Source organism: Bombina bombina, chromosome 9 (assembly GCF_027579735.1).
Source record: "Bombina bombina isolate aBomBom1 chromosome 9, aBomBom1.pri, whole genome shotgun sequence".
Classification (NCBI taxonomy): Eukaryota; Metazoa; Chordata; class Amphibia; order Anura; family Bombinatoridae; genus Bombina; species Bombina bombina.
This window is the reverse complement of record NC_069507.1, coordinates 132,145,479-132,170,173: the sequence shown is the minus strand read 5'-3', so window position 1 is coordinate 132,170,173 and position 24,695 is coordinate 132,145,479. Positions and strand designations below refer to the sequence as shown.

The following is a 24,695-nucleotide window of genomic DNA, read 5'->3' as shown; positions in this document are numbered from 1 at the left end:
TAGATGCAATGTAACTATTAGTTATATTGTAGCTAGCTTAGGGTTTATTTTACAGGTAAGTATTTAATTTTAAATAGGAATTATTTAGTCATTAATAGTAGGTTTTATTTAGATTTATTTTAATTACATTAAAGTTAGTGGGTGTTAGGGTTAGGGTTACGTTAGGGTTAGGGGTTAATAACTTTAGTATAGTGGCGGCGATGTTGGGGCGGAAGATTAGGTGTTAATAAATGTAGGTAGGTGGCGGTGATGTTAGGGGCGGCAGATTTGGGGTTAATAAATGTAGGTAGGTGGCGGTGACATTGGGGGCAACAGATTAGGGGTTAATAATATTTAACTCGTGTTTGCGATGCAGGAGTATGGTGGTTTAGGGGTTAATATGTTTATTCTAATGGCTGCGATGTCGGGAGCGGCAGATTAGGGGTTAATATTTTTTTCTTATTATTTGTGATGCGGGAGGGCCTCGGTTTAGGGATTAATAGGTAGTTTATGTGTGTTAGTGTACTTTTTAGCACTTTAGTTATGAGTTTTATGTTACGGCGTAGTAGCATAAAACCCATAACTACTGACTTTCAGTTTACGGTACGGATCTTGATGGTATAGGCTGTATCACTCACTTTTTGGACTCCCAGGCAAACTCATAATACTGGCCCAAAGGAAGGAAGCTGCGGTAGTTACATTGCGTTACAGCCAAAAAAGTGTGCGGTGCAGCTAAACCTGCAAAACTCTAATACCAGCGGTAGTGAAAAAGAGCCATAACACTGCTTTTTCACTCATACCGCCAAACTCGTAATCTAGCTGTATGTGTTCAATAACAAAATTATCAATACAGGTTACACAGTGCAAAATTATTAAAATATTCAAAATAACATACATGTGCAATGTTTCAATTCTTTGAAATGAAATAGGACATAAAAATAATGCAAACACAATATCTAACCTATCACCAAATTCCTTTAGATATGTGGAGAACCTCCATCCATAAGATTAGTTGCTTGAGGCTCAGGGAAGTTCTACCCAAGTCTCTGTAATATTAAGTTTTAAAACTCCCCTTTTCTTTGTCTTGTCAAGGACACCACCCTTGTTTTAATTTAGGACGAGTTAGCCACACATAGCCAGCCTTGGCTCACAGTATCGGTTTCCAAGAAAAGGGGGGCCTCGAAACCCCCTGCATTCCTACACACACATGTTACACAGAGAACATGTGACAGGCTAAGGAGGGGGAAAGGAGGGGGGTCTTGAAACTGCAGAATTCCAGAACACAAAGAGAACATTTCTGATTAAACTAGCAATGATGAGATCACAATACCACCTCTAATGTGTAGCCAATCCAGGTATCATGACAATAGCTTATTAAACAGTTGTATATCTTTCTTAAAAAGCAGTAAAGGGAGGTTTTGTAGCAAATCTAATAGCTTAGGAAAAATGATCATCTTAATTAACATGACTCAAACTGATATAGATATAGGCAGTGAAATCCAAACTTCAAGTTTCTTCTTACACTCCTCAAAGAACATTGGGAAATGTAAGGCATACCATTGTGCAGGTTTTTTACTGAGCTTAATACCCAGATAATTTAATTTGTCTACTTCTTTAAAGGGATGTTTAGCTGTATTATGTCTCGGTTTGATTATCCAAAGTAATTCTGATTTCAATATAGTATATTTATCTTATATCCTGAATTAGAACAAATGTGGAATGCTTTGTTTGGTGTCACTCAGAAATAGTAAAACATCATCTGCAAATAGCAATAACATTAATTTTTCCCTTCCTACATAAATTCCTCTCATCTCCTGTCTCAACAGAATTGCCAAGGATTCTAGTGATTGAATAGAAGTGGTGATATAGGATATCCCTGTCTAGTAACTCTATTTATATTAAATCTTTCAGTTGCTTCACTATAAATTATTAGGGAGGAGCTAGGATTTCTATATATTGTATCTATAAATTGATTAAAATGTCCCTTCAAACTAAATTTATCTAAAGAAGAAAACTAATGATCCCATGATATTGAGTTGAAAGCCTTTCCGACATCTACTGTAAGGAAGGCCAGGTCAACGTTTTAATGTGATTTCCTAATGTTTGGGTTATTCGAAAAATAATCCAGAACCAGCATTGTTTTGTACAAGTTTTTGATTGGTTCCATTTAGTCATAAAGCCTACTTTATCCGTATGTATTAAGGGATCAAGAAATTTCCTTGCTATAATAGTTGACAATAATTTATAATCATAATTGAATCAAGATATATGTATAAATGAGGTCGGATTCTTTGAGTCCTTGCTTTTTTTTAGGATTAAAGAAATGTTTGAAGCTGTAAAATAGTGCGAACATTTTTTACCTTCCACATAATATTGAAATAAATTCTGTAGTATAGGGATTACATGGTTCTGCATTATTTTAAAGAATTCCGCTGGCAGCAAATGATCTTAACCTGCAGCTTTATTTGTTTTGGCTAGTTTTATATTACTTGATGTTTCTTCAGTAGAGAGAGGACGATTTAACTTAAAGGGACTCTGAACCGCAAAAAATGTATTTTGTGATTCAGATAAAGCATGCAATTTTAAGAAACGTTCTAATTTACTCCTATTATAAATTTTTCTTCGTTCTCTTGCTATTGCTTTTTTTTTATTCAGAACTCTGGACAGCACTACTTGATATTTCTTCAGTATAGAGAGGGTGATTTAACTTAAAGGGACAATGAACCAAAAAAAAAAAATATTTTGTGATTCAGATAGGGCATGCAATTTTAAGAAACTTTCTAATTTACTCCTATTATTAAATTTTCTTTGTTCTCTTGCTATCTTTATTTGAAAAAGAAGGCATCTAAGCTTTTTTTTTTATTCAGAACTCTGGACAGCACTTTTTTATTGGTGGATGAATTTATCCACCAATCAGCAAGAACAACCCAGGTTATTCACCAAAAATGGGCCGGCATCTAAACTTACATTCTTGCATTTCAAATAAAGATACCAAGAGAATGAAGAAAATGTGATAATAGAAGTAAATTAGAAAGTTGCTTAAAATTTCATGCTCTATCTGAATCACGAAAGAAAAAAAAAATTGGGTTCAGTGTCCCTTTAAAGTTTGGCTGTTCCTCACCCAGTTTTATTCCTCATACACAACTGTTTCTGTTTCAATTAATGATTGTATTTCAACCTATCAATCCTACACCTGACTATATGCCTACAAAATCCCTTACTCTGTAACCTTACCTAGAAAGACTCATGCTGCTTTAAAGAAAAAGGGGCCAATTTATCAAGCTCTGAAGGGAGCTTGATGCACTTGTTTCCGGTGAGCCTTCAGGCTAGCTGGAAACAGAAGGAATCAGAAGTTATTGTCAGGGTACCTGTAAAGTAACATTGAATAAACTACACATGTATCACAATTTAATATTTCATGTCAGCTAATATCTCCCCTGACATGAGTTGAGTGGACAATAGCCACAACAGACCACCACCCCCCCATTTCCTGATTACAGAGAACAAAAGGAACAAACATTTGTGTAGATAGAAAGATAGGTCTTTTCAAAGGAATTTTATCACATGGCACCTTCAGATCTAAAAAGCCCATATATAGAGTTTCCTGCCCTAATAAAGGTCCAAATAGATAATGAACCCCTGCAGGGACAGCAGTCAGGCAGTCTAAAACTGACCTTTGAATCTCAGGGGATGTAGGAATTGACACTTGTATGATATACACATGTTGTGTCCCTCTGAAAATCCAATACACAAAATTATGTCTGAAAGAGACACTGGCAATTGAAGACCTAATACACATGATGCTGGCTAGCAGAAACATATGTTAAAGTACACTTACAAACACATGTTTATATTGTAACTTTCAAATTCATTTTAAAGTACAAATCGTCTGCAATCTGCAGACATATTTAATATACCAGGGCTTTGCAAAAAGTACCAACATATGAGATTGTCTTTGGTAATATATTATATTGGATAAGTATCTGTGGTGAATGTTTTAACTTATTTCAAAATAAATAACATTCTCTTTGTTTCCCAGGAATCTAATAAGCCTTACAGGGAAGAACCTGAGGTGAAGATAAGGTTTCTAAATAAATACAAATACTATAAGTTAGCATATAAATGTATCATATATTTGAGCCCATGTCTTAAACACTGTTGAAACATGTACTAATCAATAACTATAATGCTCATCTATATATGATATAAGATGGTGACTGGGAAATGACATATGTACCAGTATATCAAATGAACTGATATACAAAATAAATCAAATATACATATATCTATTCTTGGTTTATACTACTAGTCTACTAAAAATGTGACTTTTAAATGCATCTTTGAAAATATTAAAAATAGTATATCAGGATTAGTATGAAAATACTCAGATTAAATAGTATTAAATGGTCCCATACATATTGGACATATTGGTTGCTGATACTGGAAATTAAAAGTGTATTTAATGAACACTTTAAAGCATACATATTAAGCTGTAGCAGTAACTGATAATGAAACTGTTTTTCTATTGTTTGTCGCCCTCCGATGGTTTATGTGAGAGTTACAACCAAAGGGTATTGTAGTGTCAGAGAATCTGAAATCCCCATATGCATTCTCAAAGAACCAATGAAATGTTCAGCTTCGAGGGCCAATGAGAGACAAGCCCCGATTAGGGCGTATCTCAGCTTTCACCAATGATTATAGAGAAGAGGTAGTCTTTAATCACTTGATAAAATTCTCATGCAAAAGGAAAAAAAAGACATTGCTGCTGAATTTTGCCTGAGTGACTTAACTTGCTGCAGTGGACCACAGTCTCTAGAAAGCAAAATTAGGATAACCTTTTTACTTCCAGAATTGTAATACCTCTCATATGACAGTGAACGGATTTATCTGAAAAAGCTGAAACTTTCAAATTGGTTTATTTTCTGACATATTAATGGTTATTTTATCTTTTTAATAGATTTTAGCAAAGAAATTATTTATAGCATAGTTAAACTACAGCTGTGAGTTATAAAGTATTTTTTCTTATATTTAATATCATTTAGACCAAGGGTAGTAAGTATACTGGTGTTAAATATTAGTATTCAGAAATCATTTTTATATTTTAATGTCATAAGCAGCTATTGCAATATATTTTAGAGTTTGTTTTATTGTGGCTAAATAAGAGGTTGTTTCAGGCCAGATTAATTGGCATATAAATAGGCTGTTGCATTAACAATTTACAATTTCTGGTGGTTTAATTGAAGTTATATAGAACCATTTGTGGGTTAAATATTTCAATTATATTTTTTTGAAAGTCCTCTTAGATCTGTTGAGATTTAGTAAGACTTGTGTGAAGTATCTTGTTCTATTGTTAGCAAAGCACTGTTCATTTATCAGTCCATATTTTGGTATTGGACTTAAAGGGATAGTAAACCCAAAAAATATTTTTAACTCATTAAAAACTATTTAAAATAATAAATACATTTGTAATTGGTACCTTTGCAAAGTTTTCTTGACATTTTTTATAATTTCAATTTGAAACTTAGAACTGCACCAAACCCATTTTCTAAACATTATATGGTGCCTGTTACGATGTTCTACCTAGGTAGAAACATCATGGTGGCCCGCATGCGCATTAAAACTATTTTATACCAACGCATGCACACTCGTCCCCCAGTCTCACTCTCAAGCAGTCTACTAGTACTGACAGGAAGTTGGAGGGGCAGCTTCACACTTTCAAATGAGAGGAAGAGACGAGGAGAGCAGTGTGTATACTAGAATATCTGCCTTGCCTGTGATGAAGTCCATCTGAGTTTTAGACGTTGAATACGGCAGTGAGTTTGAAAGCTATGTTTATTTAACTGTCGGGCTCATCTCCCTTGGTCCCTCCTCCCTCTGGCTGTGTTTGCTTTCATGTGGAAATGGAGCTCTCACCGTCACTAATCAAGCAAACACAGACAGAGGGAGGGGGAGATTAGCCCAACAGTTAAATAAACATACCTCTCAAACTCACTGCCGTATTCAACGTTTAAAACACAGATGGACTTCATCACAGGCAGGGAGGAATTCTAGTATACACGCTGCTCTCCTTAGTACAGCGGGATGAAGTGTAGGACAGAAGCCGCTTGTAAAGTCTTAAAGAGTATCTGTGTATAGTGTTACCTGTCTGTCTCCACTCAGTTGCCCGTGTGAACTTAAAGGGACAGTAAACCTAAAATATAATGTTATATAATTCTGCACTTTAAGCTGCCCCTTCAACCAATAGGATGAATAAGCTGTGAACAGCTGTGCTTTAACGTCAGTACTGCACATGCGATGCTGACTGAATCTAATATTTAAATTAAGGTGCCCAGCCACTTTGCCATTGGATGGGGGGTGGGTGCTGGATTATATGAGCCATGCCTGATTTTATGGGCGGTCATTACCGCACATTTCATGACAATTTAAACTTAACATAAGGTATGTGATAGTTTATTTTAATAAAAAAAAACTATTTTAAATGATTACATTTATAGGGCTCCATGTACTAAGCCGTCAATTCATCCGTCATTGTAGACGCGGCTAAACTCGCCATTACTCGCCGCGGGCGAAATGGTGTCCGCTGTTGCTATGTACTAATAATCCCACAATAAATAGACACGTCTAGCCCGCCGCGAGCAGTGGCGGAATATTGATAAATTTGACACCTCGCTCGCCGCGACTAAGCTGATGTACTTAGCTTTCAGTTGAATTGTCTGGCCAATTGTTAACACGTGACATGCAAGGTGTCACAAACGTCATAGTAGTCGCGGGAATATAATTTTGTTCCTATAAAACTACAACTTTTGTAAACAACTTTATTATTGTTCCAAAATTTTTGGAGAGTGATTACAGAGCGTTATTTTTTGTGATCTTTATTTACAAATTTGATATGGCTTCATCTGGATCTGAAACAGCTTCAAAATCCAAGAATCCTCACTTTTCTCATCAGCAAAACTTCGTTTTGATTCACATGATTATTGACTTTTATGATTATTTGTTTGGATGTCGTGTCAAACAGACAAATTTTTCTAGGAGGAAGCAGATCTGGCAAAGGATCAGCGATGCTGTTAGTGCCCAGGGTCCAAATGATCTTCAATCTCTCGATACAGGTGTAATATGGATTCACGATCAAGCCGGAATCTTTGTATGATCTCTAGGTCAGAAAGGCTGTGCAAACCAACCCGTGGAAGGAATACACGGGGACACGAACTCTCCTTCTTCTAACCATACTATTAGCAACATTTCCAGTATTCTGTCTTCACGGAGAATAAACAAATACAGAATTCTCTCCATAGCTGCTGGCGAGGCAAAAATAATGAGGTGGGGGCGGAGATTGACGCGAGCGGACAAATAGATTTTTTAGTACATTCGTTTTTGGTGAGTTGGTGGTCAAATGTGTCTAATTACAGTGAAAAATGGAGAGGTAGCGAGGTTTGGCGGATAAGTACGCTCGCAATTTTAAAGATGTGAGTTTTAACATAGTTGACAGCTTTGTACATATCAGTTTGCGAGTTTTGACGCGAGATTTGTTGCGGGTAGCTCGCTGACTGTTTAGTACATGGAGCCCTTAATCATTATTATAATAGAATATTTTTATTAGGTTCATATGGGAATCAATTTCTAACCCTTTAATATTGCTGGATAATTATAGACTGTTCTGGTATTGTCATTGAGTAAGGTTAATTTTTAGAGATATATTTTATGGGCTGTTTTATATAGAAAATTTTAACAGAATAAGCATATATAATTGATTCACAATCTAGTCTTTACATAAATATAATTCAAGGTGTCTATAAAGATATACAGATCAGAACAAAGGATTAAATATTAATTTTTAATAATATTATTGTTGTCCAAATTATAGATATCTCAGTAGTGATATTTTGGAGTACACTGCAGAGATTTGATATCTTACTGAAGTGTATTGACAAAGTTCTGCTATATTAATTGTAGATATTGCTGACAATAATTTTATACTGCTATTAATTATTAATATTTATAATTACAATATGTAACACATTGGAGGACACTCCTGAGACGTATCAACATAACTGGAGGTTACTGCTGAGATAATAATAAATTGTATTGTAACCTAGGATATACAACATTACTGGAGGCACGGCTCAAAGATCATTATTCTTTATCACATTGATATCAAACATTTTTAAGTAAATAAAAATTATTATAAAAAAATTATTATTATTATTATAAAAAAAAGATTTTTTTTGTGCCGTTAAAATTGTATTAGCGTTTCAAGTTAACCAAATGCTAAGCCAAAATAATATTGTCTGTTACTAGAAGTGAATCAATTTAATCTCTACCTAATATTGAAATATGTTGCACATTAGTCAGGCAGAAATGCTTAAAACAGAATCCATTACTCACATTAAAAATATATTAAGTGAGAATTAGACCCTGATATTAAGATGCTTAAGACTAAGGCCAAAAAAATGTATTGCAAATAATATATGGTGTGGCGAAAGTGAAATATTTCAAGGGTTGTTAAAATTTGGCCAACCTCAGAAACCTAAAAAATGTGATAAATTTTTTTTCAAAACTTGGGGTCTGCTCCTCTATGTGAACAATGAAATGTCCAATAAGATTGAAGGACAGGACTCCCAATTGGAGCAACAGGGGGGTAAAACGAGTCCAGGATAAAATTGATGAGTTTGCTCAAAACATGGCCACCTTACAAAATTATAAACTACATCTAGTAGCCCAAATAGAAGGTTTAAATGAACAAATTGCAGAGAGCCAGGGAGAAAATTTCTTATTAATAGAGAAATATCGTCAGGCTGAAAACCAGCAACAGAAAGAGTTAAGTGAACTAAAAAGGCAGTATAGCAATAATAAAAACCCTAATTTAACAGTGCAAATAATGAGGATAGTGCAGGTATTATAAAAACCCTAAAATAATTTATGAGAAATTAACATTAGGGAAGAATTTATACAAAGGTCTCTGAGTGGCTCAGAAATACACTTTCCAAATAAGCAGCCAACTCATGTTTTAAATTCAGGCAATTCCTCCACCTCAGAGGGGGAGAGAAGCTCTAATAGTGAGTCAGAGGGCGGAGATAGCTACCCAGATAGCCCACATAATACTAATATACGTAAGGGGTCTCCCCATAGTAAAATTAGGGCAGTTACCTACATTTTCCAAAAAGGAGACCACTTCTATAATTGACCACTTAGAGGTCTATGAAAATGCTTTATCCATAATGAATGTTAATAGCGAGCATTTAAAAATTACATTTCTGCCATGGGTATTTGAAGGTAAGCATCACAAATTCTTTGCTTCACTAAAGGATATGAATATTCATTCCTGGAGTGAAACAAAGCAACAGTGCAAAAAGGAGTTTGTTTTTTATCGCACGACCGCTGCTGCTAAAGAGGCTGTAAATGGTTTGAAATGTGGCCCCAATCAAAGCCCTATAGAATTCCTTTCTGCACTAAAAAGTGGCCAAAGACTACCCCAAATTTGAGAGCTCAGAATTTGTGAATTTATGTTATGAAGCACTGCCCGCTCACATCAAAATTAGTTTTGCCGCACTCGTGTAAACTTCTTGGGACATGAAGTTACTTCTGAAGGGTTAAATCCTCAGAAAAAAGGTGGAAGCTATAGTAAATTATAAGAACCGAACTAGCTTAAAGGAATTGAGATCATTCCTGGGTATGACAAATCATTCTTGCAAATTTATTGATAATTATGCAGAATTAGAATGTAAAATGGCACTGGAGTGAGGCTCAAGAGACAGCCATCAGAGAGCTGAAGAGAAAACTCACTCAAGCACCTTGCTTAGCGTACCCTGAAGGGGGTAAACCGTTCTACTTATAGATAGATAATACAGATATAAGCATGAGTACTGTTTTATAACAAAATCATTATAATTTAATCAAAGTCATTGCTTATGTGAGCAAAACTTTATCCCCAGTAGAAATAAAATTTAGTGATTGTGAAAAGGCCCTCTTATCTACTGTATGGGCTCTACAAAATTTCCACAGCTATATACAGCGTGAGAAAGTTATTGTAGAAGTGGCCCACCAGCCTTTGCTATATCTGCAAAGTAGAGATGGGAACCTGTCCAATAGCTGCATAACAGCTTACAAGGCTGGCCTTTAAAAAGTCGCTATAAACAAAACAAAAAGAATCCAGTCGCACAGGGGCTTGCTGAGCTCCATGACTGTACTGCTGAAGATCAAGGGGAAGAGTTATTAGAAGATGATTTTCTGGAGAAACCATTGCTTTCCTCATATAAAACATACAATGAGGACATTACCTTGGTATATATGTATATATATATGTTGATGGTTGTTCTTACCATGTCACTATTGATAATGAGCGCAGATTAGTCGCTGGCATTAGTATAACTTGGGAAAATGGATTCCCAAATATTTCTGTAGGTTTCAACATTGGACTAAGATCCAGTCAAGTTGCAGAACTCACTGCTGTTCTAAAAAAACCATTGAAATAGCTATTGATCAAAGTATTCACAAATTTGTGATCATTACTGACTCAAATTATGTGCGTTACAGTTTTGTTGAATACCTGCCAGCTTGGAAAAGAAATGGCATGCAGAAAACGAACAACAAACCAGTCAAACATGGCAAATTGGTCAACGAAATTGATAAGTTAGTGGTGTCCAATGGTTTAACCATACACTGGAGAAAGACCAAGGGTCATTCCAGAATTCTAGATCCTGATAAGGAAGGCAATGATCTTGCAGATTCATTAGCCAAACAAGGAGCCATAACTGAAGAGCTCCTCAATATTGACCACTTAAAGGGTGCAATTCAGGTAGAAGCCATTACCAGAAACCAGGCTAAACAACAAAATGAGCCTAACCTGGTACAATGGAGTCAGGATTCTCCTAGTGAGAACCTGATCACTAATTAAAAAGAAGACCCCATTATAGGTATCTTCTATAAACATATAGAAGATCTTAAAAACGACCCCATCTCAAAAGAAGAAGTTTTAGGCAAGGAAGATTTTAAAATCTTAATGAATTCAAAAGCACAATTAAAATTTCAGGATGGTTTGTTAATCAGAACCTCCAAAACTGTTATCCAACAATGGGTGGTACCTACAAAGTTCAGAGGTCTCATGTTTCAACATGCCCATGATGCTCCTACATCTGGTCATGAAATATTGCATGACTACGCCTTTTGGCCACATATGTTGAAGGATGTTCAAACCTACTGTCAAGGTTGTTTAAACTGTCCACAGTTCCAACCCACTGCACTAACACATCGATCGCCATTGTGGAAAAATGGGATGGTAATGCCATGGTCAGATATCAAAATTGATTTTATTGGTCCAGTAACTAGGTCATCAAGAGGTAACAGATACATGTTGACAGTAACATGCCTGTTTACTAAATGGGTAGATTGCATCAGTGCACCTAACAATAGTGCTGAAACATGCGCAGCATTGCTCATCAACCATGTGTTTTCCATATTTGGTTTACCCCAGAGAATCGAATCTGATCGGGGAACCCACTTCACTAGTGAAGTGATGACCAAGATGTGGAAAATACTAGGGGTTAAAAGAAAGCTCCATATTGCATATAGAGCTGCCTCTAGTGGTGGTGTAGAGCGTTACAACCAGTCCATTGTTAAAATCCTCAAAAAGTGTGTGAATGACTGGGATATAAAATTGACTCTGGTCCTAATGGCATTAAGAGCAACTCCAAGTAGTGCTACTAAGATGTCACCTTTTGAATTGATGACTGGTAAAAGAATGGTTGTACCTCAACATTTACTGTGCCGTACATCTGACCAGTACTTAATAAATGCAGCTAATGCACATCTATATGTGAAGAACTTAAGGAAGCATCTGCAATATGCTTTTGCATTTGCTCAAAGCAACATAAAGAAGGCCGCAACCGCCGCTAAAACCTATTATGATCTCAAAACGTCCAAAGAGAATATGAAATTAACAATCAAGTTTATCTTTATAACTTTGGAGAGAGATCAGGTTAAGGAGAAGAAATTTCTTCCATCATGGAAGGGTCCTTTTGTCATTACTGACAAAATATCTCCAGTTGCCTATAAAATTAGGATACCTAAAAATAATACCTTTATGGATAAATGGGTCCATATTAACCAGTTGTGAGCGTGCCATCCTAGATCCCAACTACAAGCTATAGAGGGAGAATGAAGTGTCATATCCCCAAATGCACTAAAGAAGTATTGTAGTTTAAAGATGCCTAGCTAAGGAGCATAAATATGAGGATTGAAAAAATTAACAGACTCTCTTCATAGTAAGACTGTCTACGATGCATACTGTTAGTACACTCACCAAGTACCACTGACTTTAAGCCAATTCAATTACATGTGTCCTACATATATTAAAATTGGAAGGGGTAATTTTGTCAGGGTACCTGTGAAGTAACATTGAATAAACTACACATGTATCACAAATTAATATTTCATGTCAGCTAATATCTCCCCTGACATGAGTTGAGTGGGCAATAGCCACAACAGACCAACCCCCTGTTTCCTGATTACAGAACATCAGAGAACAAAAGGAACAAACATTTGTGTAGTAAGTCTTTTCAAAGAAAATTGCCCATATTTAGAGTTTCCTGCCCTAATAAAGGTCCAAATAGATAATGAACCCATGTGGGGACAGTAGTCAGGCAGTCTAGAACTGACCTTTGAATCTCAGGGGATGCAGGAATTGATACTTGTATGATATACAAATGTTGGGTTCCTCTGAAAATTCAATACACAAAATTATGTCTGAAAGAGACACTGGCAAAACTGAAGGCCTAATACACACGATGCTGGCTAGCAAAAACATATGTTAAAGTACACTTTCAAACACATGTTGATATTGTAACTTTGAAATTAATTTTAAAGTACAAATTGTCTGCAAACTGCAGAAATATTTAATATTACTGGGCTCTGCAAAAGAGTACCAACAAATAAGATTGCCTTTGGTAATGTATTATATTGGATAAGTATCTGTGGTGAATTTGGAATGTTTTGACTTATTTCAAAATAAATAACGTTCAATTTGTTTCCCATGAATCTAATAAGCCTTACAGGGAAGAACCTGGTGGGAAGACAAGGTTTCTAAATAAATACAGATACTAGAAGTTAGCATATAAATGTGTCATAGATTTGAGCCCATGTTTTAAACACTGTTGAGACATGTATTAATCAATAACTATAATGCTCATCTATACATGATATAAGATGGTGACTGGGAAAAGAAATATGTACCAGTATAACAAATGAACTGATATGCAAAATAAGTTAGATATACATATATCTATTACTTGTTTATACTACTAGTCCCTTATAAAAAATTTACTTTTAAACACATCTTTTAAAATATTATACATAGTATAACATGTTTAGTAAAAAAATACTCAGATTAAATAGTATTAAATAGTCCCATACATGTTGGACATATTGGTTGCTGATATTGGAAATTATAACAACTAGATTTAGAGTTTTGTGGCCAAAGGGGTGCGTTAGCTACACATGTTTTTTTTCCCCCGCACCTTTTAAATAACGCTGGAATTTAGAGTTCTCTGAAGGGCTGCGTTAGGCTCCAAAAAGGGAGCGTAGAGGCATATTTTCCGCCACTTCAACTCTCAATACCAGCGTTGCTTACGGTAGCGGCTAGCTGGAAAAACGTGCTCGTGCACGATTCCCCCATAGGAAACAATGGGGCTGAGCTGGCTGAAAAAAAACCTAACACCTGCAAAAAAGCAGCGTTCAGCTCCTAACGCAGCCCCATTGTTTCCTATGGGGAAACACTTTCTAAGTCTGCACCTAACACCCTAACATGAACCCCGAGTCTAAACACCCCTAACCTTACACTTATTAACCCCTAATCTGCCGCCCCCGCTATCGCTGACCCCTGCATATTATTATTAACCCCTAATCTGCGCTCCGGACACCGCCGCAACCTACATTATCCCTATGAACCCCTAATCTGCTGCCCCTAACACCGCCGACCCCTATATTATATTTATTAACCCCTAATCTGCCCCCAACGTCGCTGCTACCAACCTACACTTATTAACCCCTAATCTGCCGACCGGACCTCGCCGCCACTATAATCAATGTATTAACCCCTTAACCGCCGCTCTCCCGCCTTGCAAACACTATAATACATTGTATTAACCCCTAATCTGCCCTCCCTAACATCTTTGACACCTAACTTCAAGTATTAACCCCCTAATCTGCCGACCGGTCCTCGCCACTACTCTAATAAATGTATTAACCCCTAAAGCTAAGTCTAACTCTGACTCTAACACCCCCCTAAGTTAAATATAATTTAAATCTAATGAAATAAATGAAATCTTATTAAATAAATTATTCCTATTTAAAGCTAAATACTTACCTGTAAAATAAACCCTAATATAGCTACAATATAACGAATAATTATATTGTAGCTATTTTAGGATTTATATTTATTTTACAGGCAACTTTGTATTTATTTTAACTAGGTACAATAGCTATTAAACAGTTATTTACTATTTAATAGCTACCTAGTTAAAATAATTACAAAATTACCTGTAAAATAAATCCTAACCTAAGTTACAATTAAACCTAACACTACACTATCAATAAATAAATTAACTAAACTACCTACAATTACAATTAAATCAAATAAACTAAATTTAAAAAAAAAAAAAACACTAAATTACAAAAACAAACACTAAATTACAAAAAATAAAAAAAGATTACAAGAATTTTAAACTAATTACACCTACTCTAAGCCCCCTAAAAAAATAACAAAGCCCCCCAAAATAAAAAAATGCCCTACCCTATTCTAAAATAAAAAGCTCTTAACTCCTGACTTTTTTCTGCGGCTGGAGTTTTGTCATTAGAGTTCTAACGCTCACTTCAGCCAAGACTCTAAATACCGGCGTTAGGAAGATCCCATTGAAAAGATAGGATACGCAATTGGTGTAAGGGGATCTACGGTATGGAAAAGTCGCAGCTGGAAAGTGAGCGTTAGACCCTTTCCTGACTGACTCTAAATACCAGCGGGCAGCCAAAACCAGCGTTAGGAGCCCTTAACGCTGCTTTTGATGGCTACCGCAGAACTCTAAATCTAGGCATAAGTGTATTTAATGAACACTTAAAAACATATAAATTAAGCTGTAGCAGTAACTGATAATGAAACTGTTTTTCTATTGTTTGTCGCCCTCCAGTGGTTGATGCGAGAATTACAATCAAAGGGTATTGTAGTATCAGAGAATTTGAAATCCCCATATACATTCTTAAAGAACCAATAAAATGTTCAGCTTTGAGGGCCAATGAGAGACAAGCACCGATTAGGGTGTATCCCAGCTTTCACCAATGATTATAGTGAAGAGGTAGACTGTAATCAATTGATAAAAGTCTCATGCAAAAGTAAAAAAAGGACATGCTGCTGAATTTTACCTGAGTGACTTAATTTGCTGCCGTGGACCACAGTCTTTAGAAAGCAAAATTGGGCTAACCTTTTTATTTCCAGAATTGCAATACCTCTCATATGAAGGTGAACGAATTTATCTGAAAAAGCTGAACCTTCAAATTGGTTTAATTGATGACATATTAATGGTTATTTTATCTTTTAATAGATTTAGCAAAGAAATTCTTTATAGCATAGTTAAACTACAGCTGTGAGTTATAAGGTAATTTTTTTTCTTATATTTAATATTATTTAGATCAAGGGTAGTAAGTATATTGGTGTTAAATATTAATATTTAGAAATAATTTTTGTATTTTAATGTCATAAGATAATTGCAGCTATTGCAATATATTTTAGAATTTGTTTTATTGTGGCTAAATAAAAGGTTGTTTCAGGCCAGATTAATTGGCATATACTGTAAACAGGCTGTTGCATTAACAATATACAATTTCTGGTGGTTTAATTGAAGTTATATATAACAATTTGTGGGCTAAATAGTTTAAATATATTTTTTTGAAAGTCCTCTTAGATCTGTTGAGATTTAGTAAGATTTTTGTGAAGTATCTTTTTATATTGTTAACTAAGCACTGTTAAGTTATTTGTTCATATTTTAGTATTGGTGTAAATTTTGCTAGATAATTATAGACTGTTCTGGTATTGTCATTGTGATATTTTAATAAGTGATTCATTGTGAGTAAGGTTCATTTTTAGAGATATATTTTATGGGCTGTTTTATATAGAAAATTTTAACAGAATAAGCATATATAACTGATTCACAATCTAGTTTTTACATAAATATAATTCAAGGTGTCTATAAAGATAACTGATCAAAATAAAGGATTAAATATACATTTTTAATAATAGTATTGTTGTCCAGCTTATAGATAGTTCAATAGTGATGTTTTGGAGTACACTGCAGAGATTTAATATCTTACTGAAGTGTATTGACAAAGTTCTGCTATATTAATTGTAGATATCGCTGAGAATAATTTTATACTGCTATTAATTATGAATATTCATAATTACAATACTAAACACGTTGGCTGACACTCCTGAGACGTATCAACATAACTGGAGGCTACTGCTGAGATAATAATAAATTGTATTGTAACTTAGGATATACAACATTATGAAGCAGCGGTCTAAAGACTGCTGCTCCATAACTTGTCCATCTGCTCTGAGCCCCCGGACAGAAATCAACCCGATCGGATACGATCAGGTTGATTGACACCCCCTGCTAGAGAATCTGCAGAGGGCAGCATTGCACCAGCAGTTTACAAGAACTGCTGATGCAATGATAAATGCCGGCAGTGTATGCTGTCGGCATTTATCGATGTGCGGCAGACATGATACGCTACTTCGTATCATGTCCACTCGCACATTGATAAATATGCCCCATAGGGTGGTCTCACCAAATATTGATTTGATTTTTATTTTTCTTCTGTTCACCCACTTTGCATTTTGTTAATTGATAAAAATAAACTAACATTTTATTTTTTAAAAGCATTCATACTTTTGAACAGTACATATATATATATTATTACCAACTTATTGCTCCAACCAGCAAATCATTATTTATGGCTTTTGGCCTTACCAATTTTTAAGATGTATTACTGCCCACTTTTCTTTCAAAAATTGCTTTCACAAAATGAATATGTCAGATGTGATGTTCCATATTTAAAATATTCCAGGTAAAATATTTCAGTTAAAGGGACAGTAAAGTCAAAACTAAACTTTCATGATTCAGATAGGGCATGCAATTTTAAACAACTTTCAAATTTACTTTTATCATCACATTTGCTTTGTTCCCTTGGTGGTATTTTTAAAAAGCTAAACCTAGCTAGTCTCAAACCGATTTCTAAACCGTTGAAAACCGCCTCTTAGCTCAGAGCATTTTGAAAGTTTTTCACAGTTAGACAGTGTTAGTTCATGTGTGTCATATAGATAACATTGTGCTCACTCCCGTGAAGTTATTTAGGAGTCTTCACTGATTGACTACACTGCATGTCTGTCAAAAGCACTTAGATAAGGAGGCTGTCTGCAGAGGCTTAGATACAAGGTAATCACAGAGGTAAAAAGTATATTAATATAACTGTGTTGGTTATGCAAAAACGGGGAATGGGTAATAAAGGGATTATCTATCTTTTTAAATAAGAACAATTTTGGTGTAGACTGTCCCTTTAAAAATAAGCTACTGTGAAATGTGGGTGTTTGTGTTCATTTTCCATGGATAGACCATTTTAAGTCTTTGTATAGATACTTTCAATTAGTATCAGTGCACATCGAGCCCCTCAGTTGTACTTGTCCAATTAGCATCAAATTGCTAGTCCTTCCTAATATATTTATAGAAGTACAAATCATACATTTCTAGCGGGTCTCAAGTAGAGTCAGTTTTTTTCAGTTTCCTCCTTTCTTTCCTCCTTCTACAGCCAAAATAAATGGCAGATTTCTTCCTTGTCATTCAATGAAGCATCCGTCGTTAATGCAAACTGGAAGTATGGAGGAAACAAGCATAGTCTGCATTATTTGGAGCGATGTATCCAAAATGTACCAACAGTCTGTGCCCGAGAAAAGGATAGTGGTCTGCCTGTCTCATGGACATTGTGTGATCCCACTTCTGCATTTGGCATGGGGTATACACTCCCTGCCTACAGAAACCATGGAATAAGCTTCCCAATTATAGTTACAATGGCTACTATAAATTATAAGAGGGGTACACCAATCTTCTGTGAGGTAGCCCCTGAAAGCAAAATAAGCCAGAGAGCTCTTTTAAGGACAGGGTTCAAACAACAGAGTATATCATGCATGTGGGAATTCAGTCCCTTTAAGGCAAAACAGCGTGGGCCGCATGCAGCCTAGATTTAAAGAGCCAGCCTCTGATTGTTAAAACTCCCACCTGGAAGGCACAGGTGTGGGAGTCCCTATATAAGGCTGCTCAGTACATCACTTTGTACTGAGTTATTACCTAAGAAGGTCCTATGTTAACTGGTTCCTGCTCTTTATCTGAGGGTTCCTACTTCTAAAGTGCTTATTCTACTGCTGAGACCAAAGACCTCTGCTGTGATACTTGTGTATGTTTCTCCTACTGCTAAGACCAATTACCTCTGCTGTGATACTTGGGTATGCTTATCCTATTGCTGAGACCAAAGACCTCTGCTGTGATACTTGTGTATGCTTATCCTACTGCTGGGACCAATCTCCTCTGCCATGATACTTTTGTATGCTTATCCTACTGCTGAGACCAAAGACCTCTGCTGTGATACTTGTGTACGCTTATCCTACTGCTGAGACCAAAGACCACTGCTGTGATAGTTGAGTATGCTTATCCTATTGCTGAGATCAAAGACCTCTGCTGTGATACTTTCATATGTTTATCCTACTGCTGAGACCAAAGACCTCTGCTGTGATACTTGGGTATGCTTATCCTACTGCTGGGACCAATGACCTCTGCTGTTATACTTTTGTATGCTTATCCTACTGCTGAGACCAAGGACCTCTGCTGTGATACTTGTGTATGCTTATCCTATTGCTGAGACCAAAGACCTCTGTTGTGATACTTGTGTACGCTTATCCTACTGCTGAGACCAAAAACCACTGCTGTGATACTTGAGTATGCTTATCCTATTGCTGAGATCAAAGACCTCTGCTGTGATACTTTCATATGTTTATCCTACTGCTGAGACCAAAGACCTCTGCTGTGATACTAGGGTATGCTTATCTTTTTCTGCTGAGGTCAAAAGGCCTCTGCTGTGACACCTATGTATGCTTTCTTGTTCTTGGTCATTTTTTCCCCACAGCATTATATTAAGTTTTTATTGATGGAAATTGTTATTTTAACAGAACTTAGTTGCAAAAAGATGTATAATATTAACATAATATTAGATACATATGAGATGCAATGCTGAATATTTCAATACTAATAATTTTACCCTTTTATTGTTTGTTCACTAACTGTATTATCTATTGTTTCTGTTTCTAATCTTTCTTGCATAAATTAGATTTGTTCTGACTATATTTTTTATTTATAATATTTTTATTGAGGATTTTATAAGCATTTACAAAACAACTAACATTATCTTAACTTGGTAGAGCAAGAAACAATAGGTCTATACACACACACACACACACACACACATATATATGTATATACATTAGATAACAACTGTGACAACAAAAACACTGTATATTGCTGGCATCAAAGTTGTAGGACCAGCACACCTTTAAATGTATAAATGTCCAGTAAATAACAAGGTGGGTGCAAACAAATATAGAGCCAAACCCCTTAGCTCCAAGGTAATAGATTTCCAGAAGAAAATGTTGCACTCAAATGTGGAAGTGAAAAAACCTTTATTAGGTGAACAGCAATGTTTCGGGGCACCTGCCCCTTTGTCAAGCTAAAAATGTAATGCACATACAGACAATATATAGCAATACTAATTAAAACAAGGACCAATGGGAACACACATGATGGGCGGGGTTATAGACAATCTCACATGAGGAACTACAACAACATATTAACCCAATACTGCCCTTTTTAATGAGTACCAGGGGGCCTAGATCAAGAGCAACATGAAAGGAACAAGAATTTGAACAGCCACATAAAACATATCACTCCCTTATATAAGAATATAGTCAAGCTTTAAACTTTATGTGATAACTGAACCAGTATTGATAGAAAAATCACAGAATTGGATTGAGATCAAATTCCCTATTCATACCTTTGGGGTGTAATGTGTCTAATTTTCATATCCACTTGGCCTCTTTATAAAGAAGATCTCTCTGTCTATCACCCCCCTAGGTTTTCTCTTAATTTGATCTAACACCATAAAACGTAATTGATTAACCTGAGTAGATGCGTGGGTTTGAAGGGGGCGCCTGAGGCAATCTGGTAATGTACAATTTATTAATTAATATAGATTTATGTTTGAATATTTTTTATTATTTTGCAAAAAGAATTGGAAAAAAATAACATAAACATTGATAGACATACCTTCCACCGTATTCATCACTATCTTCAGGATCTACGGGGATCAGGCTTACAAAACCTTAATTACATACACTTGATAATTTGGTTAACATAACAGAGGCATGCTCGAACCATTACTCCGCAGTCCGTAAACTATGATGATGTATTATCTATAAATCTTCTTGCATATCAAACAACGACTATTAATAAAAAGTGTTTGCTTTTGATTATTTCTCATAAAGTCTTTTGATGCACTAAGTTAAAACGTACAATGGAATTCTATCAATTTTCCAAGTTACTGTTTGATTTCAATTGAAGTTACCTCACATCAATGAAAGGGTAAGGTATAACAATTAACAAGGGGTGGGGTGGGGGTAGGGGGGGGGGCAGGGGGGGGGGTGTGACGACACATCATACTTTAAGCTATGTTGTATGTGTAGAAAGTTAATAAAAGATTTATCTCTATTTAAGCCATCTAAGCCTGTTCCTCAAACTAGTCTTATGTCTCCTATTCTGATTTAGTTATCCAATAGTACCATACCATTTGGACTACCTCTCTGTTATCTAGGGTATGTGCTGCTAATTCGTACATATTGTATGTATATTGGATTTTATTGTAAATTTCTGTCCAGGTTGGGCTACCTATCTTCCAGTGTCTGGCTATGCAGATCCTCGTAATTGTGCACAGTATTCTTGTAAATGTATTGATATGTTTGTTGAGTCTACCCATATGAATATGTAAGAGAGCATGTTGGATTGTAAGATCTATATCTTCATTTAAGAGTCGACTAAGGAAAGAAGAGAGTTGCTTCCATATCCCCGCTACTTCCTTGCAGTCCCACCACATGTGCCTATATGTACCTATTTCACCGCATCCTCTGTAACCTAAGGTGCTTCCTTGTTTGTTCATATGAGCTGTTCTTGTGGGTGTTAAATACCATCTGTATATTGTCTTAACAACATTTTCCTTAAGGTCTACACTTATCAACCCTTTTTCTGCATTTTGGAAAATTCTCTCCCAATCTTTAATTTCTTTACTGGTATGTAGTTCTCTTTCCCAGGCTAACATGGTGGTAGTTTTTATGTTGGAATGTGAGGTCTGAATGGCCACATATAGGGTAGAAATAGTATGTTTGTCACGTTCCTCGGATTTGCATAAGGTTTCTAATGGTGTAATGCTATTATTTCTAGGCATTTTCAGGTATGATCAGATCGCTGAGTATATTTGTAAGTACATGTACCAATGTAGCGTCAGGGGGCTCAGTTTTGTCTGAAGTTGGGTAAATGTAAGAGGTCCTCCGCCCTCCATGAAATCTGCCACTCTGTATAACCCCTTATTTTCCCATTTCTGCAGTTGTGCCCAGATTTCACTGGGCAGGATATATCTTATCGGTGTATATAAAGAGTGTTGTGGCATGAGGTTGTATTTTGTTTTTGCTTCTTTCCACATATCGATTGTGAGGTTAGTAGTGTAGGGGTTATCAGTCCTCTGAGCAGACTGTACTTTCACTGGTTCCCAAATAATTGTATCAGTTTCACCCCAGCCGCCTAAGGTTGCTTCTAATGTAGGCCATATTATTTCCTTATTTCTTTTTAGGAGTAAGCTATCTTGTGCTAATCGGGCTGCTTTGTAATATTCTATTAAATTAGGGGCCCCAATACCTCCCAGTTTCTTATGCCTATTAAGTATGGATTTCGCAATTCTGTTTGTTTTGTCTCCTCTAATGTATATAAGTATTTCTTTTTGTAATGCTTCTAGGTCTTTTTTAACTATCTTAATAGGTAAAGTTCTAAATAGGTATAGAATTCTCGGTAAAGTGGTCATCTTAACCGCAGCTACCCTACCCATCCATGAAAATTTATAAGATTTCCATTTTAATAAATCTTTTCTAATTTGTTTAAACAATGGCGTATAATTTGCTTTATAGAGTTGCATAGGGCATGCTGTCAAGTGGATTCCCAGGTATTTTAAGGAGTGTTTCATCCATTTAAATTTGAAATTGAATTCTAAAAGTGTCTGGGTGTGACGGGGTATCTCAATGGGAAGTGCCTCACATTTTTCTGTGTTTATTTTGAAACCTGAAATACTAGAAAAAGTCTCTAAAGTTTGATAAAGATTGGGCAGCGATATTAGGGGGTTCGTCATAGTTAGTAGGATATCATCCGCAAATAAGGCTAATTTATATTCCCTGGTGTCTGTCTTTACTCCTGTTATATCTTTGTTTGATCTGATTTTAGCGGCTAGAGGCTCTATGCACAGAGCAAAAAGAAGTGGAGAAAGGGGGCACCCCTGCCTGGTCCCGTTGCGGATAGGAAAGGGTTGGGATTTGTATCCCGCCGATGATACCTGAGCTCCTGGCGCTGAATAGATAGCTCTCAGGGCCTTCACTATTGCTCCCTCAAAACCCATCTTATGTAGCACTAGAAACATGTAATTCCAATCAATTCTATCGAATGCCTTCTCTGCATCCAGTGATAGGAGAAGGGAAGGCGTATGTGATTCTTTTAGGGTTTGGATTAAATTAGTGACTTTGCGTATGTTGTCTGGGGCTTCCCTTCCTTTAATGAAACCCACCTGGTCTGGGTGGACCAGATGCGGTATGATGTGTTTAAGTCGGTTAGCTAATATCTTTGTAAATATCTTGAGGTCTTGATTAATAAGGGATATTGGGCGATAATTTTGGCATTTTTTATGGTCCTTTCCTGGTTTGGGGATTACTACTATTTTCGCAGCCAGGAGCTCAGGTGGAATGGGTCCCCCTTCCATAACATGGTTACAAAATTTAAGTAGGTGTGGGATCAGTGCTACTTTGAAAAGCTTGTAATATTCGCCTGGAAAGCCATCCGGCCCCGCCGCCTTCCCCGGCTTCAGATCTTTGATAGCCCCTATTATTTCTATAGTGGTTATGGGGGTATTTAATGCGTCTCTCTGATCTTTGGATATGGTTCGAAGTAGATTGTGGTTAAAGAAAGTCGAAGTAAGTGTCTCTGTCTCTAAAGTGTGAATGACTTTCCTCCCATCATAGAGGTCGCCATAGTATGTCGCAAAAGTATCTACAATCTCTTGTGGGTGCGAAGTTGTTGTGTTGTTAGGTGTCTCAATTAGGGAGATCACTGAGGCTCTACAGCGTTCCCGGATTTTATGCGCCATGTATCTATCTGGTTTGTTTGCAAATATAAAATATTGTGCTTGTCTGTTCTGTATGGATCTAGTGGCTTGTGAGTGGAGGAGTGTAGCTAGTACTGATTTTTTCGAGTGGAGAGTTTTTAGGATGGCTGTAGTCTTAGTGTGTTTGTGACGCCTTTCTAGGTCTTCAATTTCTGTGTGGAGCTGTTTTATCTGTTGTCTAAATTGTCTAATCTGTAGCGATTTCTCCTTGATAAGTATCCCCCTTAGGACCGCTTTATGAGCAGCCCAGGTAATCCCTGGATTTGTTACTGTGTTTGTGTTTAGATGCCAATATTCATTCAGTAGTTTAAGCACATTATCGTGTGTTTGGGGATTTCTGAGGTATGACTTATCGAAGGTCCACGTTTTACTTCTTTTTGGATCACTTAGACCATCCACCTGTAGGGTGATAATTGAGTGATCAGACCATACGCAAGCATGGATTTGAGAATTTAGTAAGAGGGGCTGAAGTATTTGACTGATATATATGTAGTCCAATCTGATATAAGTTTTATGTGCTGCCGAATAAAATGTTGTGTCATTGGTCAAGCCATATAATGTTATCCAGGAATCTATTAGAGAGTGAGGCAAAAGGGTTTCTTGTATTGATTTCACTATACGATTGTGCCTAGTTTGTTTGTTGGTTAAGGGTTTAGTGTCACCTGATCTAATGGTCGACATGGTGATGTTAAAGTCTCCTGCTAAGAATAATTTGGTGTGAGACCACTGTGTGAGTAAGTGTGAGAGTTTTTGAAAGAAGCTGTGTTGATTTTCGTTCGGAGCATAAACGTTGCATAAGGTGATTTCGGTGTCTGAAATCCTTCCTTTTACTATAATATATCTCCCTTCAGTGTCTGCAATTATATCCTCTTGTATAAAATTGAGAGAAGAGTGTATCAGAATGGATGTGCCTCTTTTTTTTGAATTAGCTGTTGAGTGGAAATGAGTATTGAAATGTCTAGCCCAGTATTTTGGGATTTTATCTTTAATCAGGTGAGTTTCCTGTAGAAATAAGATGTTGGCATGTAATGAAGTGTATTGTGTCATCGCCATTCGCCTCTTTACGTCCGTGTTTAATCCCCTAACATTATGGGATAATATTTTCAGTTTGGGAATCATGGTGGTTTATCTGTGTTAGTGTGATGTAAGAAGCATTTCGTTAC

At 36.2% G+C, this 24,695-nt stretch overlaps 1 protein-coding gene across 1 annotated transcript in view; it reads left to right on the top strand.

Annotated features, from left to right (window-relative positions):
* LOC128640452 (glycine N-acyltransferase-like) overlaps positions 1-18,256 on the top strand; it is a 170,735-nt gene extending 152,479 nt beyond the window's left edge. Inside the window, exon 5 of the mRNA XM_053692931.1 lies at positions 17,827-18,256. Coding sequence (XP_053548906.1) covers positions 17,827-18,256 — 430 coding nt within the window. The remainder of the gene's footprint in view (positions 1-17,826) is intronic.
* Positions 18,257-24,695: the final 6,439 nt, after the last annotated feature.